The sequence below is a fragment of the Carcharodon carcharias genome, chromosome 33 (assembly GCF_017639515.1).
Source record: "Carcharodon carcharias isolate sCarCar2 chromosome 33, sCarCar2.pri, whole genome shotgun sequence".
Taxonomy (NCBI): Eukaryota; Metazoa; Chordata; class Chondrichthyes; order Lamniformes; family Lamnidae; genus Carcharodon; species Carcharodon carcharias.
This window is the reverse complement of record NC_054499.1, coordinates 8,215,721-8,243,708: the sequence shown is the minus strand read 5'-3', so window position 1 is coordinate 8,243,708 and position 27,988 is coordinate 8,215,721. Positions and strand designations below refer to the sequence as shown.

The following is a 27,988-nucleotide window of genomic DNA, read 5'->3' as shown; positions in this document are numbered from 1 at the left end:
CCTTTGCCATCCAATGCTTAACTTTGCATTGTAAGTTATTGTGTAATACCCTTTAAATGGCCTTAGCACTTAAGGTTTTTTCCAACCATCAAAAGTTTGTTTTTTGAAAACCTGCAGCATTTGTACACGTAAGCGTTGTAATTATCTTGATTCTGCTTAAGGCCAGTAGAAAGAGATTCACACTCTCCTGTCAGGGTAGAATTTGACAAACATTGCCAACGTAAGCCAGTTTCATAGAAACATAGAAAATAGGAGCAGGACTAAGGCATTCGGCCCTTCAAGCCAGCTCTGTCATTCAATATGATCATAGCTGATCCTCTATCTCAATGCTGTACTTCCACACACTCTCAATATCCCTTGATGCCTACACAGTCCAGAAATCCTATTTCCTTCTTAAATATATTCAGTGATCTGGCCTCCACAGAAGACTAGAGAATTCCATAGGTTTACACGCTCTGAGTGAAGATGCTTCTTCTCACCTCAATCCTAAATGGCCTACCTCATATCTTAAGACTGTGACCTCTTGTTCTACGCCCCCCAGCCAAATATCATCCCTGCAGCCAGTCTGTCCCGCCCTGTCAGAATTTTGTTTCAATGAGATCTTCTCTCATTCTTCTAAACTCCAGTGAATACAGGCCTAGTTGGCCCAATCTCTCCTTGTACAACAATCCTGCCAATCCAGGAATCAGACTGGTGAACCTTCGCTGTACTCCCTCTATGGCAAGTATATCCTTTCTTAGGTAAGGAGACCAAAACTGCACACAATACTTCAGGTGTGGTCTCACCAAGGCCCTGTACAGCTGCAGTAAGACATCCTTGCTCCTGTACTCAAGTCCTTTCACAATGAAGGCCAACATAACCATTTGCTGCCTTAACTGCTTGCTGCACCTGCATGCTTGCTTTCAATGATTGGTGTACAAGGACACCCAGGTCCCTTTGTACATCAACATTTCCCAATTTATCACCGTTAAAATAATACTCTGCCATTCTGTTTTTCCTGTCAAAGTGGATAACTTCACCCTTATTCATGTTATACTGCATCTGCCATGTATTTGCCCTCTCACTCAACCTGTCTAAATCTCCTTGAAGCCTCTTAACACCCTCCTCGTTCCTCACATTCCCATCAAGTTTCATGTCATCAGCAAACTTGGAAATATTATATTTGGTTCCCTCATCCAAATCATTGATATACATTGTGAATAGCTGGGGCCCAGCACTGATCCTTGTGGTACTCCACTAGTCACTGCCCATTTATTCCTAAACAAAATAAAAATACCTGGAAAAACTCAGCAGGTCTGGCAGCATCTGTGGAGAGGAATACAGTTAATGTTTCGAGTCCGTATGACTCTTCAACAGAACTGAGTATGAATAGAAAAGAGGTGAAATATAAGCTAGTTTAAGTGGGGGGAGGCGGGGGGTGGAGGGGCGGGTGGGGTGGGGGTGGGGGGGGGAGCTGTGTGCGGTGGGACAGGTACAGCTGGATAGAGGGCCAGTGATAGGTGGAGATAGCCGAAAGATGTCATAGACAAAAGGACAAAGAAGTGTTGAAGGTGGTGATATTATCTAAGGAATGTGCTAATTAAGGGTAGAAAGCAGAACAAGCAAGGTACAGATAGATAGCCCTAGTGGGGTTGGGGTGGGGTGAAGGGAAGGGATCGAAATAGGCTAAAAGGTAGAGATAAAACAATGGATGGAAATATATTTAAAAATAATGGAAATAGGTGGGAAAAGAAAAATCTATATAAATTATTGGGAAAAAAAGGGGGGGTGGTGCGGTCTATCACCAGAAATTGAGACAGAGAGGTCAAGGAGGGGAAGGGAAGTGTCAGAGATGGACCATGTGAAAATGATGGAGGGGTGGAAATTGGAAGCAAAATTAATAAATTTTTCCAGGTCCAGACGAGAGCATGAAGCAGCACCAAAGCTCCAACCCTGACATTATCATCAAACCTGCTGACAAAGGTGGTGCTGTTTTGTCTGGCGCACTGACCTCTACCTCGCAGAGGCTGAGCATCAACTCGCAGACACTTCCTCCTACCTCCCCCTGGACCATGACCCCACCACTGAACATCAAGCCATTGTTTCCAGGACTGTTTCTGACCTCATCTCCTCTGGAGATCTTCCTTCCACAGCTTCTAACCTCAGAGTCTCCCAACCTCGGACAGCCCACTTCTACCTACTACTCAAAATCTACAAACAGAGCTGTCCCGGCAGATCGATCGTGTCAGCCTGTTCCTGCCCCACGGAACTCATTTCTTGCTATCTTGACTCCATTCTCTATCTCCTTGTCCAGTCCCTTCCCACCTACATCTGTGATTCCTCTGACACCCTACATCATATCATCAATTTCCAGTTCCCTGGCCCCAACTGCCTCCTCTTCACCATGGACGTCCAATCCTGCTATACCTCCATTCCCCACCGGGATGGTCTGATGGCTCTCAGCTTCTTCCTCGATCAGAGGCCTGAACAATCCACATCCACCATTACTCTCCTCCGTCTGGCTGAACTTGTTCTCACACTGAACAATTTCTCCTTAAACTCCTCTCATTTCCTCCAAATGAAAGATGTGGCTATGGGTAACCGAATGGGCCCCAGTTATGCCTGTCTCTTTATGGGATATGTGGAAAATTCCTTGTTCCAGTCCTACTCCATGCCCCTCCCACAAGTCTTTCTCCAGTACATCGATGACTGCTTCGGTGTTGCTTCATGTTCTCATCTGGACCTGGAAAAATTTATTAATTTTGCTTCCAATTACCACCCCTCCATCATTTTCACATGGTCCATCTCTGACACTCCCCTTCCCTTCCTTGATCTCGTCTGGACCTGGAAAAATTTATTAATTTTATTTCCAATTTCCGCCCCTCCATCATTTTCACATGGTGCATCTCTGACACTCCTCTTCCCTTCCTTGACCTCTCTGTCTCAATTTCTGGTGATAGACTGTCCACCAATATTCATTACAAACCTACCAACTCCCACAGCTACCTCGACTACAGCTCCTCACACCCAGCTTCCTGTAAGGACTCCACCCCATTCTCTCAGTTCCTTCGCCTCCCTCGCATCTGTTCTGATGATGCCACTTTCAAAAACAGTTCCTCTGACATGTCCTCCTTCTTCCTTAACCGAGGTTTTCCACCCACAGTGGTTGACAGGGCCCTCAACCGTGTCCGGCCCATCTCCCGCGCATACGGCCTCACACCCTCTCTCTCCCAGAACCATGATAGGGTCTCCCTTGTCCTCACTTATCACCCCACCAGCCTCCGCATTTAAAAAAGGATCATCCTCCGCCAACTCCAGCACGATGCCACCACCAAACACATCTTCCCTTCACCCCGCATGCAGCATTCCACAGGGATCGTTTGCTCCGTGACACCCTAGTCCACTCCTCCATCACCCCCTACTCCTCAACCCCCTCCCACGGCACCTTCCCATGCAACCGCAGAAGGTGCAACTCCTGCCCCTTTACTTCCTCTCTCCTCACTGTCCAAGGGCCCAAACACTCCTTTCAAGTGAAGCAGCATTTCACTTGCACTTCCCTCAATTTAGTCTGCTGCATTCGTTGCTCCCATTGCGGTTTCCTCTACATTGGAGAGACCAAACGCAGACTGGGTGACTGCTTTGCAAAATACCTTCAGTCTGTCCGCAAGCATGACCCAGACCTCCCTGTCATTTGCCATTTTAACACTCCACCCTGCTCTCATGCCCACATGTCCGTCCTTGGCCTGCTGCATTGTTCCAGTGAAGCTCAACGCAAACTGGAGGAACAGCACCTCATCTTCCGACTAGGCACTTTACAGCCTTCAGGACTGAATATTGAGTTCAACAATTTTAGATCATGAACTCTCTCCTCCATCCCCACCCCTTTCTGATCCCCCCTTTTTTCCCAATAATTTATATAGATTTTTCCTTTCCCACCTATTTCCATTATTTGTAAATGTATTTCCATCCATCCAGCTTATATTTCACCTCTTTTCTATTCTTACTTAGTTCTGTTGAAGAGTCATACGGACTGATTGTGGAACCTTGCTGTGTGCAAATTGGCTACCATGTTGCCTCCATTGCAATGAAGGCTACACTTCAAAACATCATTGGTTGTAAACTGCTTTGAGATGTCCTGATATCCTGATGTCATATATCATGGATGAGCCATTATATTCTTTCATCAAAACCATCTGATTCTGGTCTTTTTCTCAATAGGTCTACAGATGTCTTTTTTTCCCCCTCTCGCTGCTTTAGTGTCAACAGATTTCTTTTGTGCTTCTCACCTCGGCTTTTCCCTAGTTCATTAGATACCATTATTGCAGAATGAGGTTTATAATTCATGCAACAGCAAAAGTACAATTTACAAAGGTGCCTACAAACAAGGAGGACTGCCAATGCCTCTACCAGAGGCTTGCCTAGCAGTACTGAGGTGACCTGGGAAATCTTTGGGTTTTGGATAATTTCATAATTGCTTCTGGTTGGTTAAGTGGACAATTTGTATTGGGAAACATCAGAAATTCTGGTTAGTAGAGAATTTCGGTTGTTGGAGTGTTGGATAGCACAAAAGTTAACTGTTTTATTTGTTCAGCATTGCTGGCTAGGCCAGCATTTATTGCTTCCCCCTAATTGCCTGAGAGAAGGTGGTGGTGAGCACTTTTTCAATTGGCTGCTTAGCAAAATTTAAAAGTACAATCACTTGTAATGTGAGTTGGGAAGAAGGGAGACATCTGGAGGGTTGAGTTCAATGGAGTGCAACATCTGTACTGCAATTTGTGTAATCTTGTTGGCTGTGAGTGTGTTCTTGAAGATTGAACATTTCTGTATGTGTTTGATAGGACTGCAGACCTTGGTATAAAAGCAAATTTACATTCTTAACAATGCCTCCATGTTTAAAGCTGAGGTCACGGAATCTAGGATACAGGGCTACCTATGCCGTTTCCCTGGTTGAAGTGCCTCTGAGCTCGGGTCTCCATGCTGGAGAGTGAAGTGCATGTGGTATATGGCTGCTCTGGCTCTTCCCCTTGGCCCCCTCGCATGTTCAGACACTCTTATCACAGCCAGGTGACCAGTAAAAGAAAAACAAATGCTCTCCAGTTGTCACCTGTGGCTCACTGGATAGCGTGCTCTCCTTTATATATTCAGAAGATTGTGGATTTGTGATTCACTCAAAGATTTGAACCCATATCCAGGCTTCCAGTGCCAGTGCTGAGTGTATTGTTGGATGAGACATTAAACTAAGGTCTTCCCTGTCTTCCCTGCGTGGACTTGATCCCATGGCACTTTATTGGAACAGATCGGGGGAGTTCTTGCCAGTATCCTGACCAACATTTATCCCTCAACCAAATTATCACAATACTATTTTTTGGGAGTTTGCTGCACTTGCATGACAGCTGTTCTTCCTACATTACAACAATGATTACACTTTAGAAGTTGGCTGTAAAATGCTTGGGGAGGCTCTTCAGGTTTTGAACAAGGGTTGGAAAGGCAAGTTGTTTTTCTTTTTTATATCTTTAGAGATGCTACGCCAAGCAGCTTTTTTGCCAAGGTATTTAAAACGTGGTGCAAGATGAGCAGCCAGGATTGTAAAATGGTATCATGGTGGGGGGGGCGGGGGGGTGTTGAGTTGGTGGTGGAGAGGGGGAAATCAAGATGGCCAAGTAACGCTAAGCTTGGGATTTGAAAGTCTATAGTTTGTAGGAGGAAAGAAGCTTAGATAGAGGTGAGGAGCATCAATATTGTGAGACAAAATCAGTGGGGAAACTGTATTGGTTTCAACAAGGTGACAGTAGAGAGGGAGCATGTGAGTGCATTGAAGTTTAAGATGACCGGACATGAAAGTAGGCAAGAGGTAGGAAGATGGAATTCAGTAGGAAAGAAAAATACAGTTAGGCATAAGTGAAACATACTTCGAACAGTCGCTTGGTAATACAGAACTTGAATATTGCTGAAAAGAGACATATTGCTGAAGCTTTTCATTTTTGTACTTAGGACAAATGCAAGAATACCAAATTTCAAACAATGATGATAATTTGTGCAACATGAGAAAAGGGTGCTGACTGTGGCGGTGGGGGGTAGGGGTGGGGGAGGGGTGGTGTTGGTGGGAGGTGGAGGGAGTGCCATATGACATAACTCCCACTTCTTCTCCTTGGTTTGGATAAAGGGTGTATATTTCTAGGCTGAATTTTTGATGATTAATGTTGAATCCATTAATCAGTTGCAGGGTCTCTCCTCGCAGATGTATTGTCTCCATTGGCCAGAGCTCTGCCTTAAAAATGTAAAGGGTCTTTGTGCATTTCCGTGGAATTTGGTTTCGGCAGTCATAGAGGTCATTAGCACCTCTTTAGAGATAACAAGATATTTGCTGTTTTCTGAAGGCTAGAAATTCCTTTTGTTTAAAATGTATCTAGTCAGGCTCCAGTCAGTGTAAAGCCTTTGTCCATTTTCCTTCATGGCTTCTGAGCTATTATCATGCCCAGGAACATTCAAATGTGCTACCCCAAGCTTGAGCAACATTGTTTATGTATTTCAGTGCCGGTGCAAAGCCAGGTAAAGGCCATGTCTCACAATAACTGGCTGATCAAGTTAAACATGTACCTCTGGCTGTTCTTAACTGGAAGAGTACAGATTGTCTTCGACCAGCCCCTCACAATCCCATCTAGCTGGGTTTGCAAATTTGCAGGCTGGTTGAATATAATCTGTACTCTTCCAGTTATGAACAGCCAGAGATACATTTTTAACTTGATCAGCCAGTTATTGTGAGACATGGCCTTTACCTGGCTTTGCATTAGCACTGAAATACATAAACAATGTTGCTCAAGTTTGGGGAACCTATAGTTCCCTGTATTTTTTCCATGGCAACACCTCAGCCCATCAGGGACGAAAGCTTTGGCAGCATGTCCCTTTTCAACAATTGTACGTCAATAAATGGATCTATAATCAGCTGTTTTTTCCAGTTATAACAGGTGCAACCTCCGGGATTGGAAAAGCCTACGCTCATGAGGTAATACAGATCTCCGCTTTACTCTTGAGGTATTGTCTATATTCATAGAACGGTATAGCACAGAAGGCCATTCAGCCCATTGCAGCTGTGCAGGCTCTTTTGGGAGAGCTTTCCAATTAATCTCACTATTCTGCTCTTTATTGTGATTTTTTAAAAAATTGCATGCAACGGAGACTGACTTAGTTATGTTTACGTATATATGTATATTTGTGTCAATGCTTCGGTATCTCCAGACTCTATCATTCTGATGGTCTCACGGCAGACCTACCGTAAACTTATGGTCATTCAAAACTTTGCTTCCAGTATCCTAACTTGAACCAAACCCCTTTCACCCATTACTGCTGTACTCGCTGGCCTGTTTCTAGTCCAGCAGTGCCTCGATTTTAAAATTCTTAACATTGTGCTCAAATCTTTCCATGGCCTTGCCTCCTCCCTGTCTCTTTAACTTCCTCTAGCCCTACAACTCTCTGTTATCTCTGTGTTTGCCCAGCTGGTCTCTTGCACTTTGTGAATAATCTATGCCTGACCATTAGCATCAGCTGTTTAGGCTGGGAGGTCTGGGATTCCTTTCTAAACCTCTCTGCCGCTCTCTCTCCTGTTGAGATGCTCCTTAAAACTTACCTCTTTGATCAAACCTTTGCTTACCTGCCACCTACTACCCCCTTATGTGATTTACTTTTAAGTTATGCCTGATAATGCTCCTGAGACATGTCTTGGAGTGATTTATCAAGTTAAGGGCACTATATTAATACAAGATGTTATTGCATTTCAAAAGCATTCAGCTTTTTTTCTTCCATTTTCTCCCTGCCTCTCCTGAACGATCAGAGTCCTGCTAGTACAGGGGTCCACTGTTGATGGCCATCCTCCAGTACTTAATCAGTTCTTCCTGACTGGGCCCAACCAGTGGGTGTCAGCAGGTGAGTTAATTGTTGGGGTCACACCAGAGAAGAACTAGCATGGTGTTTGGGAACAGGAAGCTGGGCTTAGTCCCTTTACCTTTCCCAAAAATACTTAGCACAATTATAATACCCCAAATGCCCTGGCCCAGGTACTTAAGCAGAGATCATATCTGAGATCTTTCTGATCTTTCCATATACCTCAGTGTCAGACCAGGGCAGAGGGAGCTACAGGAGAACTCCTTGTTTTCTTTTATTGGAGCACTGTATTGTGATATCTGATCACAGCCGAATCTCCTCTCTGTGCTGTACTTTCCTGGCACAGTCGGTGCTCAGCTTGGCCATTGTGGTCTTTACCAACCAGTGGGCATACAAAGAACCAGTGGGCATACAAAGAAGGAGCAGGAGTGGGCCATTCAGCCCCTTGAGCCTTCTCCACCATTGAAAAAGATCATGGCTGATCTGATACTAACCTCAAACCTGCTTCCCATCTACCCCCGATAACCTTTCACCCCCTTGCTTATCAAGAATCCATCCACCTCTGCCTTAAAAATATTCAAGGACTCTCTTCCTGAAAAGGTGGTGGAAGCAGAGTTTCAAAGACTCATGACCCTCTGAGAGAGAAACTTTCACTTCATCACCATTTTAAATGGGTGACCCATTATTTTTAAAGTGACCCCTAGTTCTAGATTACCCCACAAGAGGAAACATCCTCTTCACATCCACCCTTGAGACCTTGTGTTTTAATCAAGTCACCTCTTACCCTTCTAAACTCCAGCAGATACAAGCCTAGCTTGTCCAGCCTTTTCTCATAAGACAACCCGCTCATTCTAGATATTAGTCTGGTAAACCTCCTCTGAACTGCTTCCAGCATGTTTACATCCTTTCTTAAGTAAGGTGACTAATACTTTACACAGTACTCTAGATGTGGTCTCACTAGTGCTCTGTATAACTGAAGCATAACTTCCCTACTTTTGTCTACAATTCCCCTCTCAATAAATGGGAGCATTCTATTAGCTTTCCTAATGACTTGCTGTACCTGAATAATAGCCTTTTGTGATTCATGCACTAAGACACCCAGATCCCTCTGCATCTCAGAGCTCTGCAATCTCCCTCCGTTTGGATAATATGCTTCTCTTTTTTATTCTTCCTGCCAAAATAGACAATTTCACATTTTCCCACATTATAATCCTGATTAATGCATTTCTTTACTTGATTCCTAGTTGGCAAGAAGAGGACTCAATGTGGTGCTGATCAGCCGGTCATTGGAGAAGCTCAGAGCCACAGCAGAGGAAATAGGTAAGAACCATAGGAGATTCCCACAGAAGGTGGTTGTTTAGTGCAATGTGACCACTTTGCTTCATTGCTAGAAAAATGCAAAACTAATTACACTGCATGGACCCTAGGGTCACAGGTGCTGGGTCACACAATGACATGGCCCTCCTGCATTACTTCTGCTGATCAGGACTAATGAACAGCTGTTTGTGGTTAAAATTAGCCTCAGTGCCCCTGGGTTAGAGGGGTTAAAAATCAGCCATGAATCTTCTGGCTGTCCACCATCCAATGGGCACTGCTTAAAAGTGCATCTGGTGAGCAAGCAATTAGGAAAGCTAATGGTATGTTAGCCTTTATCACAAGAGGATTGAGTACAGGAGTAGTGAAGCCTTGCTTAAAGTGTATAGAACCTTGGTTAGACTGCACCTGGAATACTGTGAAATTTTGATCCCCTTACCTTAGGAAGGATATTATTACCATAGAGGGAGTGCAATGCGGGTTCACCAGACTTGCTCCTTGGATGGGGGGACTGTCCTATGAAAGGAGATTGGGGAAATTGCACCTCTAGGAAATAGAATTTCGAAGAATGTGACGTGATCTCATTGAAACCTACAAAATACTTGGAGACAGACAAGGTAGATGCAGGTAAGATGTTTCTCCTGGCTGGGGAGTCTAGAACCAGGCGACACAATTTCAAAGTAAAGGCGAAGTCAATTAGAACCGAGATGAGGAGAATTTCTTTACTCTGAGGGTTGTGAATCTTTGGAATTCTCTACCCCAGAGGGCTGTGGAAGCTCAGGCATTGAGTATGTTTAAAGCAGAGAATGACAGATTTCTAAATACAAATGAAATAGAGATATGGGAATAGTGTGGGGAGGGCAAAAAAACATTGAAGTGGGTGATCAGCCAAGGTCGCATTGAATAGTGGAGCAAACTTGATGGGATGGATGGCCTTCTCCTCCTCTGTGAGGATCTGGCTCAGCTGTTGTGGCCTTCCCTATCAAATTGCTTTTTTGGGAAGAGGACCCCCTGTGAGGGCCAATGTCTCTGGGAGAGGAGGGGGATCCCTGGGCCATGCGATGAGAGATTTCACATTTCATTCAGAGTAAGCAATACACCCACCACTCAGTTTTGTAGTTTTTAAAAATTTCTTTCATGGGATGTGAATGTCGCTGACAAGGCCAGTGTTTGTTACCTATCCCTAATTGCCCTTGAGAGGTGATGGTGAGCTACCTTGAACTGCTGCAGTCCATCTCGTGCAGGTACATTCAAAGTGGTGTTAGAGAGGGAGTCCCAAGATTTTCACCTAGCGACAGTGAAGGAACAGTGACTATAGTCGGGATGGTGTGTGGCTTGGACAGGGACATGCAGATGGTGGTGTCACCATGCATCTGCCGCCCTTGTTCTTCTAGGTGGTAGAGTTTGTGGGCTTGGAAAATGCAATCGAAGGAGCCTTGGTGAATCTTCAGTGAAAAACACAGGAACTAAGGATTCCACAACAGACATAGGAACACAGAGCAAGAAAAGAAAACTTATGCATTTGGCATTAAAATTCACATTTTAAAATATCTCTCAAGCTGCTCAAAAAATGGGACTATTTGACACAAATTGGGTTGGATGAGAAGCTGCCTGTATCTTATCATTCACTCCCCCCACCACTCTCCAGTTCACAGCCCACACTTTCCATCTGAAAGGAATGTTACTCATTCTTGTGATGGGAAAAATCTGCTGTGTTTTTAAGATAAAATAACACCCATCATACATTGGCCTTTGATACAAACCTGTTGGGCCCCAGCTGGGGCATAGTGTACAATTCTGTGCAGTACACTTTAGGAAGGATGTCAGCTGATTTAAATAAAAAACTAGCTGTCCATTTTAATCCTACCTTCCAGCACGTGGTCTGTAGCCCTGCTGGTTACAGTACTTTAGAAAACCATTTCTATTTGCAAAAACACCCATCAACCATTGCCCTTTATTTCCTGTTGCTGAGCCAATTTTGAATCCAACCCTCCACATTCTCCTGTATCCCAGGGCTTTTACTTTTCTGACCAGTCTGCCATGTGGAACCTTGTCAAATGCCTGACTTAAATCTTTGTATACTCCTCCAGGCTTTTGTGACTGTCATACGCTTTCTTTTTCTGCTTTATCTTGCCTTGTATGCTTTTAGGGGGCTCTAGATTTGGCAATGCTGCCCTTTCTCTTTATGGGGACATGTGTACGCTCTGCCTGTAGAATCTTACTTTTAAATGCTTCCCACTAGTCTGTCAGTGATTTCCCTTCAAGTATCTGTAACCAGCCTGCTTTTGCCAGATCACCTCTCAGCTTCATAAAATTTGTCTTTCCCCAATTTAGAACTTTTACTCCTGTGCTATCTTTATCCTATTCCTTAATTATATTAAATCTAACTATATTATGATCACTATCTCCAAAATGGCCACCCACTGCTGTTTCATCCACTTGCCCAGCTTCATTTCCTAAGACTAAATCTGGAATTGTGCCCCCTCGTTGGGCTTGTTATGTACTGGCTAAAAAAGTTCTCTTGAATGCAGTTCTAGAATGTTGTGCCCTCTGTGCCTGTTACACTGTTTGTATCCCAGTTGATATTAGGGGAGTTGAAGACCCCAACTATTATTGCCCTATTGTTTTTGCTCTTCTATCTCCCTCTCACAATTTGGGGACTATAGTATAGTCCTAGTAGTGTGGCTGCCCCCTTTTTTATTCCTGAGCTCAACCCATCTGGCCTCATTTGATGATTTATTTAATATATCATCTCTTCTCACAGCTGTAATTGATTCTTTAACCAAATAATGCTGCACCCCCACATTTTTATTTAACCCCCTTTATTATGGCTGAAAACCCTATATCCATGGATTTGAGCTGCCAGTTTTGCCCCTCTTGAGGCCAAGTTTCCATTATAGCCACATTACAGCATGCTATCATTGCTATCTGTGCTCTCAGCTCATCGGCTTTGTTTTAAATTTAAATTTCCTTGCATTTAAATAAACACCTTTTAAAATTGCCAAATTCCTTTTAATCTTTGCCTCTTCTGTCTTTCAGAGTCACTCGCTAATTTTTTTGTCTCACTCCCTGCCCTGAATTTGTCCTCTCTGAATCTTCCCTCAGGTTCCTATCCCCCTGCCAAACTAGTTTAAACCCTGAGATAAAAACAAAAACAAAAAAACTGCGGATGCTGGAAATCCAAAACAAAAACAGAATTACCTGGAAAAACTCAGCAGGTCTGGCAGCATCGGCGGAGAAGAAAAGAGTTGACGTTTCGAGTCCTCTTAACCCTTCGACAGAACTTGAGTTCGAGTCAACTCAAGTTCTGTCGAAGGGTCATGAGGACTCGAAACGTCAACTCTTTTCTTCTCCGCCGATGCTGCCAGACCTGCTGAGTTTTTCCAGGTAATTCTGTTTTTGTTTTAGTTTAAACCCTCCCCAGCAACACTAGCAAATCTCCCTGCAAGGACTTTTGTCCTGGTTCTACTTGGATGTAAACTGTCCGGCTTGTACAGATCCCACCTTCCCTAGAACTAGTCCCAATGCCCCAGAAACTCTCCCTCCTGAATTTCCTCCAAAAGATTTATTGAACGTTTATTAAAGATATTCAAAGTCATGAATCATTTTTGAGTAAATAAGGAGCAGCTGTTCCCAGTGACAGAAGGGTTGATAACTAGAGGTCACAGATTTAAGGCAATTGGGTAAAAGAACCAGCGGGATGATGAGAGTAAAAGTTATTATAACCTGAATTCCTTTCCTGGAGGAAGCAGATTTAATAATTTTCAGAAAGGAACTGGGTAAATACTTGAAGGGAAAAATTTTGCAGAGCCAAGGGGCAGAATTTTCTGCCTGTCGGATGGGCAGAGCAGGAGCAGCTGTGGGTGGTGTGGACCCAATCGGTGCCCGTGATCGGGTCTGTGCTGCCATTTTGCATGCAATTTCCTGACTCCCGTGGATAGCGGGAGTGTGTGGGCTGCAGTGGCCGTGCACAGACCGCCGGGTCCAGTGGCGACCCGGCAGTCTGTTTAAAGCAAGGCCTGACAGCCTCCTGTAGGCTACTCACAATGGCCACGTCCAGGACACACTGCAGGGGGTCGGCTGAGCAGGGCAGGCTGCAGGGTCAGCCACGGGGGGTGGTGGTGGTGGTGGGGGGTGGTGGTGGTGGTGGTGGTGGTGGGGGGGGGTGGGGGAGGTGGTGGGGGTGGTGGTGGTGGTGGGGCGGGGTGGGGGGGGGTTGCGGTGCAGGCTGCCGGGTCTGCCCCTGGAGCGGGGCAGGCTGCAGGGTAGGCCAGTGGTGGTGGGGGCCAATACACCCCTTGTTTTCCTGATGACTGCCTTGCTGCCCTCCTCAAGGAGGTGGCAGGAGATGTTGGCCCCCCAGGGTAGGAGGAGGAGGCCCCCCACATGACCAAATGTGCCTGGGAGGAGGTGGCAGAGGTGGTGAGCTCCTGCGATGTGGCGCGGAGCACCTGGATCCAGTGCCGTAAGTGCTTCAAAGATTTGTTGCACTCTGGAAGGGTGAATACCATGTTGGCATTGGGTATTTAACCCAGCAGGTAGCCTTAGCCTTTGAGGCCCCCCCCTCCCCAAGTCTTATTGTTGTGACTGCATTGAATCATGTTGGGCATTTCTCGTACGCTGGATGGTCAAGCAGATAGTGCCCATGCTTAGGTCAGCCTGAGTGGTTCATGAGGAGATGAGTTCTCCCCCGCACCATGTGTTGCTCTTAGTCGCACATCACTAGGGGGGCAACCTGTAGGAGATGCAGCTAGGCGCATGCTCAGAACTCCAGCACATGTCCTATTCACGGTGATGAGATTGTGGAAGGGGACCCTCAAGGTGTTGTGGCCAAGAGCCATTTGCTGCACCTAGTTGTGCCCCCTTGCTATGGGAGCAAAGACCATGTATTTCTGAAAGTGATGGATGCAGAATGTGCTCAGGGTAGTCGTTTGGGGAGTGTTGGGAGCAGGCGTACTATCTTTGTGTGACTGATCAGCAGTAGCAGGGAGAGGAAGCACTGGAGGCCTGATATGGGCCACTGTGGCTGGTGTGCAGCATGCGTGTGCAGAATCCATGTGCAAATTGCCGCAATGAATGGTCTTCTCTGTTTATCAGGAGAAGAATGCTTACAATGCGCCTGAGCGTTCGAGACTGGAGGCGGCCAGGCCCAGCTCCTGATGTTAAGCTGCTTTGAACAGGAAGCCCTGGAGCTTGAGAAGCGCCATGCGCCCAGGTCAACTAGTGTCAGTGAGGCTGGGGTGAACGGCCAGGTATTTGAGGCCAACAGTGAGATCTGCTCTGTCCTCCCAACATCCATAGCACTGATGATTGTTTGATTTTTTATTGTTGCAACATTGCTCGGTCACAGAGTGCTAGAGTCAGAGGTGTGGATCATAGAAAAAGGTCCCTTGGCCCTTCGAAGATGTGTGCGTCAAGCACCTTCCAAAGTCACCTTATCCCATTTCTCAGCACTATCCCCATGGCCTTGTATGCCATGGAATCGCAACTGCACATCCAAATACTTATTACATGTTAGGAGGGTTTCTGCGTCCACCACCCTTTCAGGCAGTGTGCTCCGCATTCCCAACACATTACTGTATGCAAAAGTTGTTCATCACATCATCTGTCAACCTCATGCCCCTTTTCTTAAATCAATGCCACCTGGTTACTCATCCCTCCGCCAAGGGGAAAAGTTCCTTTCTGTTGACCCTATCTATGCCCCTCATAATCTTATAAACCTCAATAATGTCACCCCCTCAATCTCCTCTGCTCCAGGGGAAATAACCCCAGTCTATGCCATGTCTCCTCATAAGTCAAACTCTGCACCCCAGCCAGCACCCTGGTCAGTGACCTCTGCACTCTCTCCACTCCAATCACATCCCTCCCGTGAAGCGCATTTCACAACTGCACGCTGAACTATAGCTGTGGCCTAGGCAGCGTTTTCTGCACTTGGAACATGACCTCCCTGTTCCTATATTCTATTCCTTGACTAATAAAGGCAAGTATGGCATCTACTTTCTTAAACGCCTTATGTACCTGTCCCGCTACCTTAACTGGCCTGTTGACATGCACAGCAAGGTCCCTCTGATCCTCCTTACTTTCCACAGTCCTACCATTCATCGTGTACTCCCGTGCCTTGTTTGTCCTGCCCAAGTGCATCACCTCACACTTATCCACATAACATTCCATATGGCATTCCTTAGGCCATCTGACCAGCCCGTCAGGATCCGCCTGTAATGTAAGGGTATCCTCCTTACTATTTGCCACCCCACCAATATTCGTGTCCATAGGTTCTGGAAGGTTGAGCGCATAATGAGCCAGGGGGAAAGGGATGAAGTGTGTCACTGTGTGCACGGTAACTAATCCACTGTCCTTGTTGTTAATTTCAGCATCATCAGAGCCTGTCCACCAGGAGCAATTGCAGATGCTCCCTCGCACCTGAGAGCCCTCAAGTGTCACCTGCGTCACTATTTCTGCGAGGCAGGCACCAGAGCAAATACTATCACCACAGTGGGCATTGCAACATTAGCTAGTATCCCGGGGCACAGTGGAGAGGGCACTTCACAATCGCTGGAGGAGCTGGCAGAGACAGAGTGTGCTGATGGCACCAGCAGTCGGAAGACTTCAGGAGACTAGACACATGCTGAGTTGGGGCGTGATGATGTGCCTCTGGAGTTGTCTGCGACGCAGCAGCTGCAGGAAATGTGGCTGGGTGTGCGGGAGCATCTGGAAGTGATACATGAGACTACGCTTCACTTGGTATCTGTGGTGGAGGAGTCCACGTGGAGCATCAGTGATGCCATGAGCCTCATGTCAGAGCGTCATGCTTCCTCCATGGAGAGAGTGGCGACTCTCATGGATAGGGGCCTCCAGGAGAACAATCAGGTTCTCCTGGGGTTACGCTTGAGCCTGCAAGCTCTCACAGCGCCAGTAGCCACAGCTGGTCATTGCCAATGTGGGAGATGGTGTGGTCTTCAAGCTTCTCAGCTCGTCGCCCATCCATCGACGGTGAGAGGGAGGTCCGGGGCGACCTCATGTCGGCGCAGCAGCTGCCTGTCGTATGTGCGGGCTCCTCTCATGACACTCCAGATGAAGGCACCAGCTGCTCCTCCCCAACTCCCAGTGACCGCTTCATCGGGTGAGGCTGCGATGACTGGGGAAATGCCAGCTGTGGACCTGGCGGATCCCTCCCAGGTGGGGCCAGCACAGACTCCACGGGACAGGGGAAGGCCGCCAAGGTCATCAAGGCCAACAGGACAGCAGAGTCAGCAGGCTGTCTCAGATGCCACTCCCAGCGAGGGGGCAGCACCAAAATGTAGCATCTGTAAACGTAAGCATAAGTCACTTGAGGCACACCACGGGCTTCTCGCTGGTGCTTTTGTGTTGGCCCTAGATTAGGGACTTATTATTTGTTTCTGCTTGAATAACGTTTTGTTTTGAATCTGTGAAAACTTCTGATGGTGAAAATTAAAACCAGATGCGTTACCATGGCTGAGGGTGGCTCCTTTGTTCTGCATTTGTATGTTTTACAGTCATGTCATGAGTGTTTTGAGTGGACATTGAGGTTTATGTCCAAAGCCCTTAGTTGCAGCTGGTGAAGTGGCAGATGTAGCACTTAAGTGTCGAGTATGGAAGCGCCAGGCAAGGCTGGTCCTCCTGATCCATCTGTGTGGAGCTAGCTGAAGATTCGTTGGATTAAAGTCTCCCGGGTGACCCTGCCTCCTTGGTGTAATCTCGGGTCAGCGTTTAGCCCCTCAACATGGTTGGCGGTGATGTCGGGATGTTCGCCTGATGTCACCGCGCGTCATTTTATTCGGACGTGTGGGGCCCGCCCCCACAACACGTTGAGCAGAAAATTCTGCCCATAGGAAAAGAGCAGGGAAGTGGAACTAATTCTATCAGACAAAAACCAAGGGTGTGGGACTAAGCACAGAGCCTCCTTCCATGCTGTATCATTCTATGTTTGGGTGATAGGGCATGTGCAGTGATCCTGGAAGTTATTCAACCTTTGGGATGGTAACTTGTTTCTTTCTGGATAATTGCAGAACAGCAGCATGGGAAGAAAACCAAGATCATTCAGGCCGACTTTACTTTTGGCGCTGAGATTTATGGGCCGATTGAGGAAGCGCTGAAGGACCTGAACATCGGCATCCTGGGTAATTTCTTTGCGACCCCTAAGTTTAGACTCTACAGGAAATGTAAGAGAAATTAAAGACTGAAGAAAGGGCGATTTAATGTAGATCTAATTTGGGTACTTTAAAACATTTATCATATTGTTGCATAGAATGATCACAAATTCAATTTAACTTTACAACAGTGCCAGCCTGTTTGATACAGTTAACAACACGGGGTTCAAGGATAGGATTACTGATTGACGGAGAGGGAGGACTGACGGGTATAGTCAGTAATACAAGCAACTGAGTGGAAGAGGGCCACGGATGTTTTATGATGTGGGTTCTGCACTAATTATGATTTTTTGCTTTGTTTCAGTGAACAATGTTGGGAAGTTTTACCAAGCGCTTCCGGGTTATTTTCTAGATCCCCCAGATGTTGAAAAGGTGCAGTACATTACACATTGTTTTAGATCCCGAGCTCTCCTTCACTAATTCATGCCCCTTGTAAAAACTGGTTTCTGTAGTCAATCAGGACATTCACCTCGGAGTCAACTATTGGAATGAAAACCTCCTCCATGGTTTTAAAGGGCAAACATGAAATGAGTCTGGAAACTTTTCCGGTTTCTAATGGGTCCACAACATGAAACAGGACCTGGCTCGGAAGCAAATGGTCAAAGACCAAAGAGTGTGTGAGAAATGGGGAAAATGTTGCTTTGTTACAATAAGGAGTACTTCTGGGGCTGGTCTTAAGATTGACAACCCACTAGGATTGCCCTGGAGCCTCCAGAAATTGATTAAAAAATAACCTCCTAGACATTGCTGTAAGTAATCCAAAGGTAGGAGTTTGCGGCGGGGGTGGGGGGTATGGGAAGGTGGAAATCAGGGACTTAGGATTCTTTTTACTTTTTTTGAATGGTTTTGTTTATCGGTTGTAACAATATTGGAGTATTGGAGATGTGACAGAAAGGCCATTTGGGCAGTGGAGAGAGATTCATGACAGATGATCATATGATGAAACATTTCCAGGAATGCATCCAACCAGAGTTAGCATACCTAGCCAGGCCTGAGGCTTTTGTTAGACTCAGGAGATACTGCGAAATAGCTGAAGCATTGCAGCTTGTGTACTAAAATGGAGCAGACTATCATGTTTACTCTTCCAATTGATGCGAGGGCCTACTGAAAGCCTCTGGCCTCTTAATTGATTGGAAAAGGTCATACACAGTTAAGCAGAACTGAACTTTGGCAGCAAAGTACTGCATTATGTTGCATGGCGCAATGCCCCTGACCTTCTATAACGCCATGTCTTGTCTTGTATTTGCTTTTAAAAAGCAGGGCACGTCCCATTTTTTTTAAACCAGGGTAGCATGCCATCTGGCCATCACCTTTAGAGGAAGGAACTGGAATGAACTTTTGTTTCTGATTTTGGTGCATGGAACACACAGGTGCTCGGCCCCCTTTGAGATCAAAACAAAAAATGCTGGAGAAACCCTGGTCTGGCAACATCTGTGGAGAGAGAAACAGAGTTAAGGGTTTGAGCCTGTATGACTCTTCTTCAGAGCTCAAGAGATAGAAATGTGATGGATTTTACACGGTTTAAGAGGGGGTTGGAACAGGTGGAGCAAAATAGGTCAGGGATAGGTGGGAGCTCAGGAGAGATTTGACAAAGGTGTCATGGACAGAAGACCAAAGGAAGTGTTAATGGTAGTGTTAAAGACTGAAGGAGGTACTGATAGTGGCATAAAGGTAAGATAGCAGCAGAATGGTTCGCTAATGTCCTTTAGAGAAGGAAATCTGCCATCCTTGCCTGGCCTATGTGACTCCAGATCTGCAGTAATGTGGTTGACTCTTATATGCCCACTGAAATGGTTCAGCAAGCTATTCAGTTGTATCCAACCACTACAAAGTCAATAAAAATGAATGAAACTGGACAGACCACCAGCATTGACCGAGGCATCAGAAATGACAAAGGCAAATCCAGCCCTGTCGACCCTGCAAAGTCCTACTGACTAATATCTGAGGGCTTGTGCCAAAATTGGGAGAGCTGTATTACAGACTAGTCAAGCGACAGCCTGACATAGTTCATACTCACAGAATCATACCTTACGGATCATGTCCCAGCTATCACCATCCCTGGGTATGTCCCCTGTCCCAAGGCAGGACAGACCCAACAGTGGTGGCGGTACAGTGGTATACAATTGGGGTTCCTCAATATTGACTCTGGCCCCATGAAATCTCATGGCACCAGGTCAAACACTGGCAAGGAAACCTGCTGATTACCACATCGCATTCCCCCACCCCCCCGACCCTCAGTGCTCAGTGCTCCTCCATGTTGAGCACCACTTGGAGGAAGTACTGAGGGTGGCAAGGGCACAACGTACTCTGGGTGGGGGACTTCAATGTCCAGCGCCAAGAGTGGCTTGGTAGCACCATTACTGACTGAGCTGGCCAAGTTCTAAAGGACATAGCTACCAGACTGGGTCTGTGGCAGATGGTCAGGGAACCACCAAGAGAGAAAAACACACTTGACTTCATCCTCACCGATCTGCCTGCTGCAGTTGCACCTGTCTGTGAGAGTATCAATAGGAATGACCACCGCACAGTCTTTGTGGAGACGAAGTCCCGTCTTCACATTGAGGATACCCTCCATTGTGTTGTGTGGCACTATCACCGTGCTAAGTGGGACAGATTTCAAACAGATCTAGACTGGGTAACCATGAGGTGCTGTGGGCCATCAGCAGAATTGTACTCGACCACAATCCGTAACTTCATGGCCTGGCATATCTCCCAATCTACCATTACCTTCAAGCCAGGGGATCAACCCTGGTTCAATGGAGAGTGCAGGAGGGCATACCAGGAGCAGCACCAGGCATACCTCAAAATGAGGTGTCAACCTGGTGAAGCTCTAACACAGGATTACTTGTGTGCCAAACAGCATAAGCAGCAAGTGACAAACAGAGCTAAGCGATTCCACAACCAATGAATCAGATCTAAGCTGTGCAGTCCTACCACATTCAGTTGTGTACAGTGGTGGACAGTTAAAGAACTTGCTGGAGGAGGAGGCTCCACCAATATCCCCGTCCTCAATGGTGGAGGAGCCCAGCACATCAGTGCAAAAGATAAGGCTGAAGCATTTGCAACAAATTTCAGCCAGAAGCGCTGAGTGGATGATCCATCTCGACTCGACATCAGAGATGCCAGTCTTCAGTCAATTCAAGTCACTCCATTGCATATCAAGAAATGGCTGAAGGCACTGGATACTGCAAAGGTTATGGGCTTTGATAATATCCCAGCAATAGTACTGAAGATTTGTGCTCCAGAACTTGCTGTGCCCCCTAGCCAAGCTTTTCCAGTACAGTTACAACACTGACATCTACCTGGCAATGTGGAAAATTGCCCAGGTATGTCCAGTACAAAGCAGTAAAAATCCAACCCAGCCAATTATCACCCCATCAGTCAGCTCTCCAACAGCAAAGTAATGGAAGGGGTCATCAACAGTGCTTAGCAATATCCTACTCACTGACACTCAGTTTGGGTTCAGCCAGGGTCACTCAGCTCCTGAGTTGATGGCAATCGGGGTGGTGGGGCGGGGGGCTGTGGGTGGATCTCTGCTGGTTGGAGTCATACCTAGCACAAAGAAAGATGGTTTTGATTGTTGGAGATCAGTCATCTCAGCTCGAGGACATCATTGCAGGAGTTCCTCAGGGTAGTGTCCTAGGCCTGACCACCTTCAGCTGCTTCATCAATGATCTTCCTTCCATCATAAGGCCAAAAATGGTGATGTACAATCATTAGCGAACAATGTTCACCATTTGCAACGACTCGAATATTGAAGCAGTCCATATCCAAATGCAGTAAGAGCTGGACATTATCCAGGCTTGGGCTGACAAGTGGCAGGTAACATTCACACCACATAACTGGAACATGCAGCAGGCCAAGGGTAGACATGTGGGCATGAGAGCAATATGGTGAATTGAAATGGCAAGTGAACAGGAAAGCGCGGGTCACGCTTGCAACTGAGCAAAGGCATCCGCCAAGCGGTCACCCAGTCCACATTTAACCCCGTTTGTGCTTTGCTAGGGTGAGGATATTGGCCAATGTCCCTGCTCCAAATTGCTGTCCAGTAAGCCATGTGGGAAATGGTACATGTGTATATTTGATAAAAGAATTGGGGGTGACTAAATGGTCAAATGTCTGCCGACTCAGCATGGTGTCCCTGGCTCCTATGTACCTCTGTAGGAGTCAAAGACTTTAGGATGGGGTGGAGTGAGATTTGGGAAAATAAGATTTTTAAAAAAAAATGTAAAATCACGAATTCCAAGGAGAACTTTATAACTTTTTAAAAATTTTATGTTTCAGGCAATTCTTGATATTATGAACTGCAATGTACTTTCTGTACTGATGGTGAGCACTCAAATATTAATGTACTGTTGCTTAATTAAAGGAGCATTATTTCTTTGTTTGTCTGTGAAGAGTGATATAATTGCCATTGTGGTGTCATATCTGTAGCAAGAGCCTTGCCTGGCCAATGGGCAGAGCAGACCAGTTCTGGCTGTTACAGTCTTCAACCACCCCAATAACTTTCCATGTAACAGTACTGTCACATTTCAACACGTCGAAAGGTTCATAGTCCAGGTTTATTGAAAGGCATAGACAACCATGGAAGAAATTTAGCTTAAACATCAATTCTAAGACTGAAGAGAAGGATTTGCAAAGTTTTATGCCTTGGGTAAATGAGTTTATTGGCCAACCGAACCCTAACTGCACGCTTTCCTACGTACTCATCAGTTGCTGCTTGCAATCAATAACTGGGAGAGACTGATGTAAGAATAAACAGGGATGGTTTATTGAGCCATAGGGCAGAGCACCCAGATCATATGTGCTCACTCAGAAACCTCTAGAACAAGACTTACAGTTTCCAGTTGCCTGCACTGCACAGTGATTTGTCAGTGCTGTCACGTGATCAGTACATTTGCATTCTCTTAAAGGGACAGGGTACCTCACTTTACCACATCCCTCCCCCTTAACTTAAAAGTACAGCAAACAAGCTTAAAGCACATTAACTGTTTACAGGTCAAGTCTCTCAGGAGGCCCTTCTTTGAGGGGTTAAGTGTCGTGGCCCAACACACCTGACTGGTGTTTCCGAGACCTCCTTTTCAGGGGCAGTTGCCCATTATGTCCCTCAGTGGATGATTTCACCATCACCTGGGTGTAGTCATGTTCACTCCTGCCCCTCCTCTCCAAGCTGAAACAGGTAAAGGGCAACAAGCACAAAGTAATAGTGATAAGCTACATGATGTGTGAGGAGCTACATGATGTGTGAGGAGAAAGAGGAAAAGGGGGAAAAGAAATCTTTTTGCTTTTCTTTCTGAAGGCTGTCAATTTCTTTTTTTTTCCTGCGTTTTCTTTTCTTGGGAGCACTGACCCATATCTCTGTCTTCTCTTTAATTTCGCTGTTGGCTGGACTATACTCAGGCGCAAGCTGAGTGTGTGTGTGAGAATGAGCTCAGTGTTTGGGTTTTCTGACAGCTCTTTTGAGAATTCCGGGCCTTCTAGCTTTTAAACTTCAGGGCTTTTACGCAGCTGCTGCTTCAGTTCTTCCAATTCTTTCCTATTCTCATTAATTGTTTCCTGGAAAATTGCATATCATTGCCCCTTTTCGGTTAACCCAGCTAATTCATTCCTTAACTCGACCAGAGACAGGCTTAACTCTTCCTTTTCTTATCTTTTTCATGGCACAAATTGGGAGCTAATTGAATGTCCTTTAATAGCTTTTCCATTTCCTTCTGAAGGATGCTGACTTCAGCTTGAACTCTGTCCCAGTGTAAGATTTCTACGGGCTTCTCCCATTGGGTATTTGCATACTTTTTTTTCTTGCAGCAACAGTTCTGGTTTTGAATTGGGAACTTAGTGGGCCCTCAAGATTTCTCTCTCATTCAGTTCCTTCCGAGGAGACTTGGTACCCTGCCTGACATTACAATTGGGTAACTTTGCAGACTGTTCCTCATGCCGCACCTTGACTTGACATATCCCTTTATTTCTTCATCCGTGTATGTCCTCAGCTTTGTGTCTGAAATTTCTGACTTCCTTTACTCCGATGTCTAAATGTCTGCTTTCCAATGATGCTCCCGTATCAACTTTCATCTTAATGGGTTGTCCGTTAATTGTAATGACTACTTGGATGGCTCGGTTCTACCCACTTTGAGGTTATGTAACGATTGGATGTCTGATTCTATTTCTTATAGCTCTTCGAGAGGCATATTTCACGATTTTTTCCTTCTGTTTTTTTTGTGTTTTGGTTTAGCCTTTTCCTGCAGTACCGCCTTAGGTTGCCATACTGGTGGCAGAAAAAGCACTGGACTTGTTTGTGTTGTCATTTGCTCACTGGAGGCCTGGATATATTTCTCTCATTCATTTTGTGGGTTTTCATTTCAGTACCATTGTTTTTCAGTGGTCTGGAGCTAGAGAGCGTTTTCCATGGAATCCAAAGTTTTCGCTCCTTTTGTTGCTGGATTGTCCTGCTCGACCAGATGGGCAACGCCATTTTGTGTATCTTCGGAATTTCTAATGGCATCCTCCATCACAGTAGCTAATTTTAATGCCTTATTAAAGTCTAGACTAGGCTCGGCTAGCAAACGCCTTTGGATAGTATCATCTCCAATCTGCATATCAGCCGGCCTCTCAACATATTATTAAAGGATGCTCCGAACTCGCAATGCTCAGTTAATGCCTTTAAAATGGCCACATAGTCAGCTACTGTCTCCTCTGGAAGCCTGTTTCTTGAATTGAACTTGAAGCGCTGCATAATAACTGAGGGCTTTGGTCTCAGGTGGCTCTGTACAATTTTTATTAACTTGACGAAAGTCTTTGAGTTTGGGGCGCTAGGTGACGTAAGGCTGAGGACAAGCCCGTACGTTTTGCTCCCGCATGAGGACAAAAGAATCGCCCTCTTCTTCTCCTCCCCCCTCAATGTCATTAGCAGTAAAAAAAAAGCTAGGCATTCGACATACTGAGGCCAGTCACCTGCAATGGGGTCAAATGGATCGACATGCCCGAACTGCAAGGGGACTGCACTTCCGATAGGTTTTCCAGGTAATGACGAATTTAGGTGTTTGGCTTACCGTGGAGTTGCACTCTCTCTGGGATCTCTTATAATTTTCTGCCCATAGCCATTTTTCATGTATTTACCAGTTTAAATGCATTGCCACTTTTAAGAGCTGTCACTTTTTTTTAACTGTCTCTGCAGCTGTTGGCATTTCTCTGCTGGGTTTCGCGCTCTTTTCAAGTATTGGTGGGACTACGGCGATCGCGATTCTGCAGGGTTTTTAAAAAAAAAAAATAATTTTAAACTGCAGCACTGCTTTCTGCTCTGATTGCTGGCTATTGCCTAGTTTACAAGGTAAGTACAGATGCGCTTTTCAATGCTTTGCTTGCCTGTCTTGTGGACTCTCTCACTCGGGGGTCTTGCACTGTTTTTATCTTCGTCGCCACTTTTATGTCTTGGGTAAGTGAGTTAGTTGGCCAACTGAACTCTAACTGCACGCCTTCCTATGTACTCATCAATTGCTGCTTGCAATCAATAACAGGGAGAGACTGATGTAAGAATAGACAGTGATGTTTATTGAGACGTAAGGCAGAGCACCAGATCATGTGTGCTTACTCCGAAACCTCCAGAACTAGACTTGCAGTTCCCAGTTGCGTACTGTACAGTGATTCGTCACATGATCAGTACATTTGCATTCTCTTAAAGGGACAGGGTACCTCACTTTACCACACAAAAGTTAGCAAGTTCAAGGGATTTTAGAATAAATATTTGTGCCCAGTAAGGATACAGAGAAATCTCCCACAAGTTCGCAGTAAATCTGTACACTTCTTCTCCAAAAAGAAACTGAATGGGTATTTGGTTTTGGAACATAGGAACAGGCCATTCAGCCCCTTGAGCCTGTTCCACCTTTTTTTTGAAGGTAAACTTGAGTCAAATACACTGTTTGCAACATGGCTGATTAGAATTGGAAACATCTCTGGCTAGGACTGAAATAATAAGTTTATGCAGGTGTTTCCTGGACCTCCATCTACAGGAGGTTAATTAACTTGGGTTGAGTTCATGCATCTGCATGGTATGTGCTCTGTAGAAGGTGCTGAGAACTCAAGATGTCTTTTTCTTTTGAAAACAGAAAATGCTGGAAAAACTCCACAGATCTGGCAGCATCTGTGGAGAGAGAAAAACAGAGGAGTTAACGTTTTAAGTCTGTGTGGCTCTTCCTCAGAGCCGAAGAATCATACGGACTCAAAACATTAACGCTGTTTCTCTCTCCACAGATGCTGCTTGACCTGCAGAGATTTTCCAGCATTTTCTGTTTTTATTTCAGATTTCCAGCATCTGCAGTATTTTGCTTTTATTTTTAGACTCACTTTCTTCTAAATATTTTGACATTTTGAATTTCATTTTCAAGTCCCCCCCCAGCCCAACCCAGTCGAAATTTTCTGGGTCAGTTTGATGTATTTTATTTCTGACTGGCCTTTCCTCATCATTTGTCCAATTTTTCTCCCTTCAGCTGCTGATTTTTTTTTCACTAGGGTACAGTTCCACAGGGATTGACTGGCTGCGCTCCACCTAAATGATTATTGCTGAAAAAAGAGACATGTCGAAGCACATTTGGGTGTACTAAAAGGTCCTATTCTTTGCAGACAGAAAGGACATGTACACACATTTGCGCCTGTTTCGGCTAAACAAAACAAGTGACAGCCATTTGCTGACTCATTCCTCACAGAAATGCCTTGACCATTCGGGGTCAAGCTGCCTGGTTTAAATTTCAAACAATGCTTGGCAGTTAACTGTCAGTCACCAGCATTGCTGCAAAACAAAAACAGAATTACCTGGAAAAACTCAGCAGGTCTGGCAGCACCGGCGGAGAAGAAAAGAGTTGACGTTTCGAGTCCTCATGACCCTCCGACAGAACTTGAAGTTCTGTCGAAGGGTCATGAGGACTCGAAACGTCAACTCTTCTTCTCCGCCGATGCTGCCAGACCTGCTGAGTTTTTCCAGGTAATTCTGTTTTTGTTTTGGATTTCCAGCATCCGCAGTTTTTTTGTTTTTACCAGCATTGCTGCATTCTCCATGGTAATGCCTCTACCAATCAGAGTCCACTTGCCAACCAATCAACACACTCCTCACATACATATTGTTTTCCCGTTATATTGGTATTCTTGCGCAGAGTCCTGATGAGTGCAAGACGAAAAGCTTCAACAGGTCTTTTTTTTCAGCAACACTCAAATTCTGTACTACCAAACGACTGTAAATGATTATTCAAAAATCTTGATCCCAGCATGAACCTATCTTTACCTGATTCCACATTGTTGCCCTGATCCTTTACTGACAATTACAATCAAGAGGAGGCATCATGGTTTTTCTCTTCCTAGGCAAGGCACCTTGAACCAATTTTAGGACCTAATTAATGCCCCATCTATATCAGCTCACTTTTCACACATGCAGGCATTGATCCTGGCACCTTCTAACTTTATTGTCCAAAAAGGATGGTCCCACTGAGTCACTGGGGAGCTCGATCTCGCTATTTAATTGTGCAAGGGAACTGGGTACTGCGGTTAGGCAATAGTTGTCACCTCTGGTATCTGGATTCAAATCCATCCTTAACGAGTGGGATGCAGACTCCTCTATGTGACATGCCCTACAAAGAAGGAATCTCAACCCGGTTCTCACTGGGTGTGAGCCTAAACAGAAAACCACCTCTAATATGGTACTAGTTAGGTGTCAGCTTTAGCTCTGTGGGTAGTGCTCTTTGCCTCCAAGTCAGAAACTTGTGGTTTCAAGCCCCACTCCAGAGACTTGAGTACATAATTCTATGCTGATGCAGTACTGAGACAGTGCTGTACTGTTGGAGGCTCCATCTTTCAAATGAGATGTTAAACCTGCCTGCCTTAAGGTGAATATAAAAGATCCCATGACATTATTTCAAAGAAGAGCAGAAGAGTTCTCCTTGGTGTCTCGGTCAATATTTATCCATCACCAGGACAGAGTATCTGATCATTTTTCTTATTGCTATTTGTGGGAGCTTGCTATGCACAAACTTGCTGCTGCATTTCCTAAATAGTGACAAATCTTCAAAGCACTTTGGTTGTGAAGCAGTTTTGGATGGCCCAAAGTCATAAAAGGCACTATAGAAAATTCAAGTCTTTTTCTTTTAGTCGCTATTTCTCTCACTGACCTTAAAGCTAGTTGGCGTAGGAACTAGAGAAGAGTGGTACTACAGGAAATGTCCTTCTAAAGTTGCAGGTCAGATGTGTTGCAAGGCCATGGAGAGGACTGCATTTGGATGTGTTCCGTCCTTTATCATAACTATCTCTCTCATCAAAGTTGCACTGCCTCTTTTTCTCAACTAATGTCTTCACAAAATTGAGCAATTGTGCTTCCAAGCTGCACGAACTGTTTTGGAACTGGCAGACTATGGAGGGCTGGTATTCCAAATGTTCTTGCTGATTCTCTTTTGTGTACCTTTCAACCGCCGCTCCTCCCCTCATTCCCCACCAACCTTGCTGGGAGCAGCTGAGCCTTGGCTTGTTGCATGCTACAGGAGTGCGCTTCAGGAATGAGCCTCAGATCAGGACAACACTGTAAACTCATGATCCATATTTTAGTGACAAGACTTCTCTCTCTGCCAGCTATTATGAAACATCACCATTCCCTGTTGCGACAATGACTCTCCCTC

At 45.4% G+C, this 27,988-nt stretch overlaps 1 protein-coding gene across 1 annotated transcript in view; it reads left to right on the top strand.

Moving 5' to 3' along the window:
- The window catches only part of LOC121272233 (very-long-chain 3-oxoacyl-CoA reductase-B-like), a 53,181-nt gene that overhangs the window by 3,656 nt on the left and 21,537 nt on the right, over positions 1-27,988 (top strand). Inside the window, exons 2-6 of the mRNA XM_041178760.1 lie at positions 6,936-6,982; positions 9,102-9,177; positions 17,199-17,309; positions 17,644-17,711; positions 21,624-21,668. Of these exons, the coding sequence (XP_041034694.1) occupies positions 6,936-6,982; positions 9,102-9,177; positions 17,199-17,309; positions 17,644-17,711; positions 21,624-21,668 (347 nt within the window). The remainder of the gene's footprint in view (positions 1-6,935; positions 6,983-9,101; positions 9,178-17,198; positions 17,310-17,643; positions 17,712-21,623; positions 21,669-27,988) is intronic.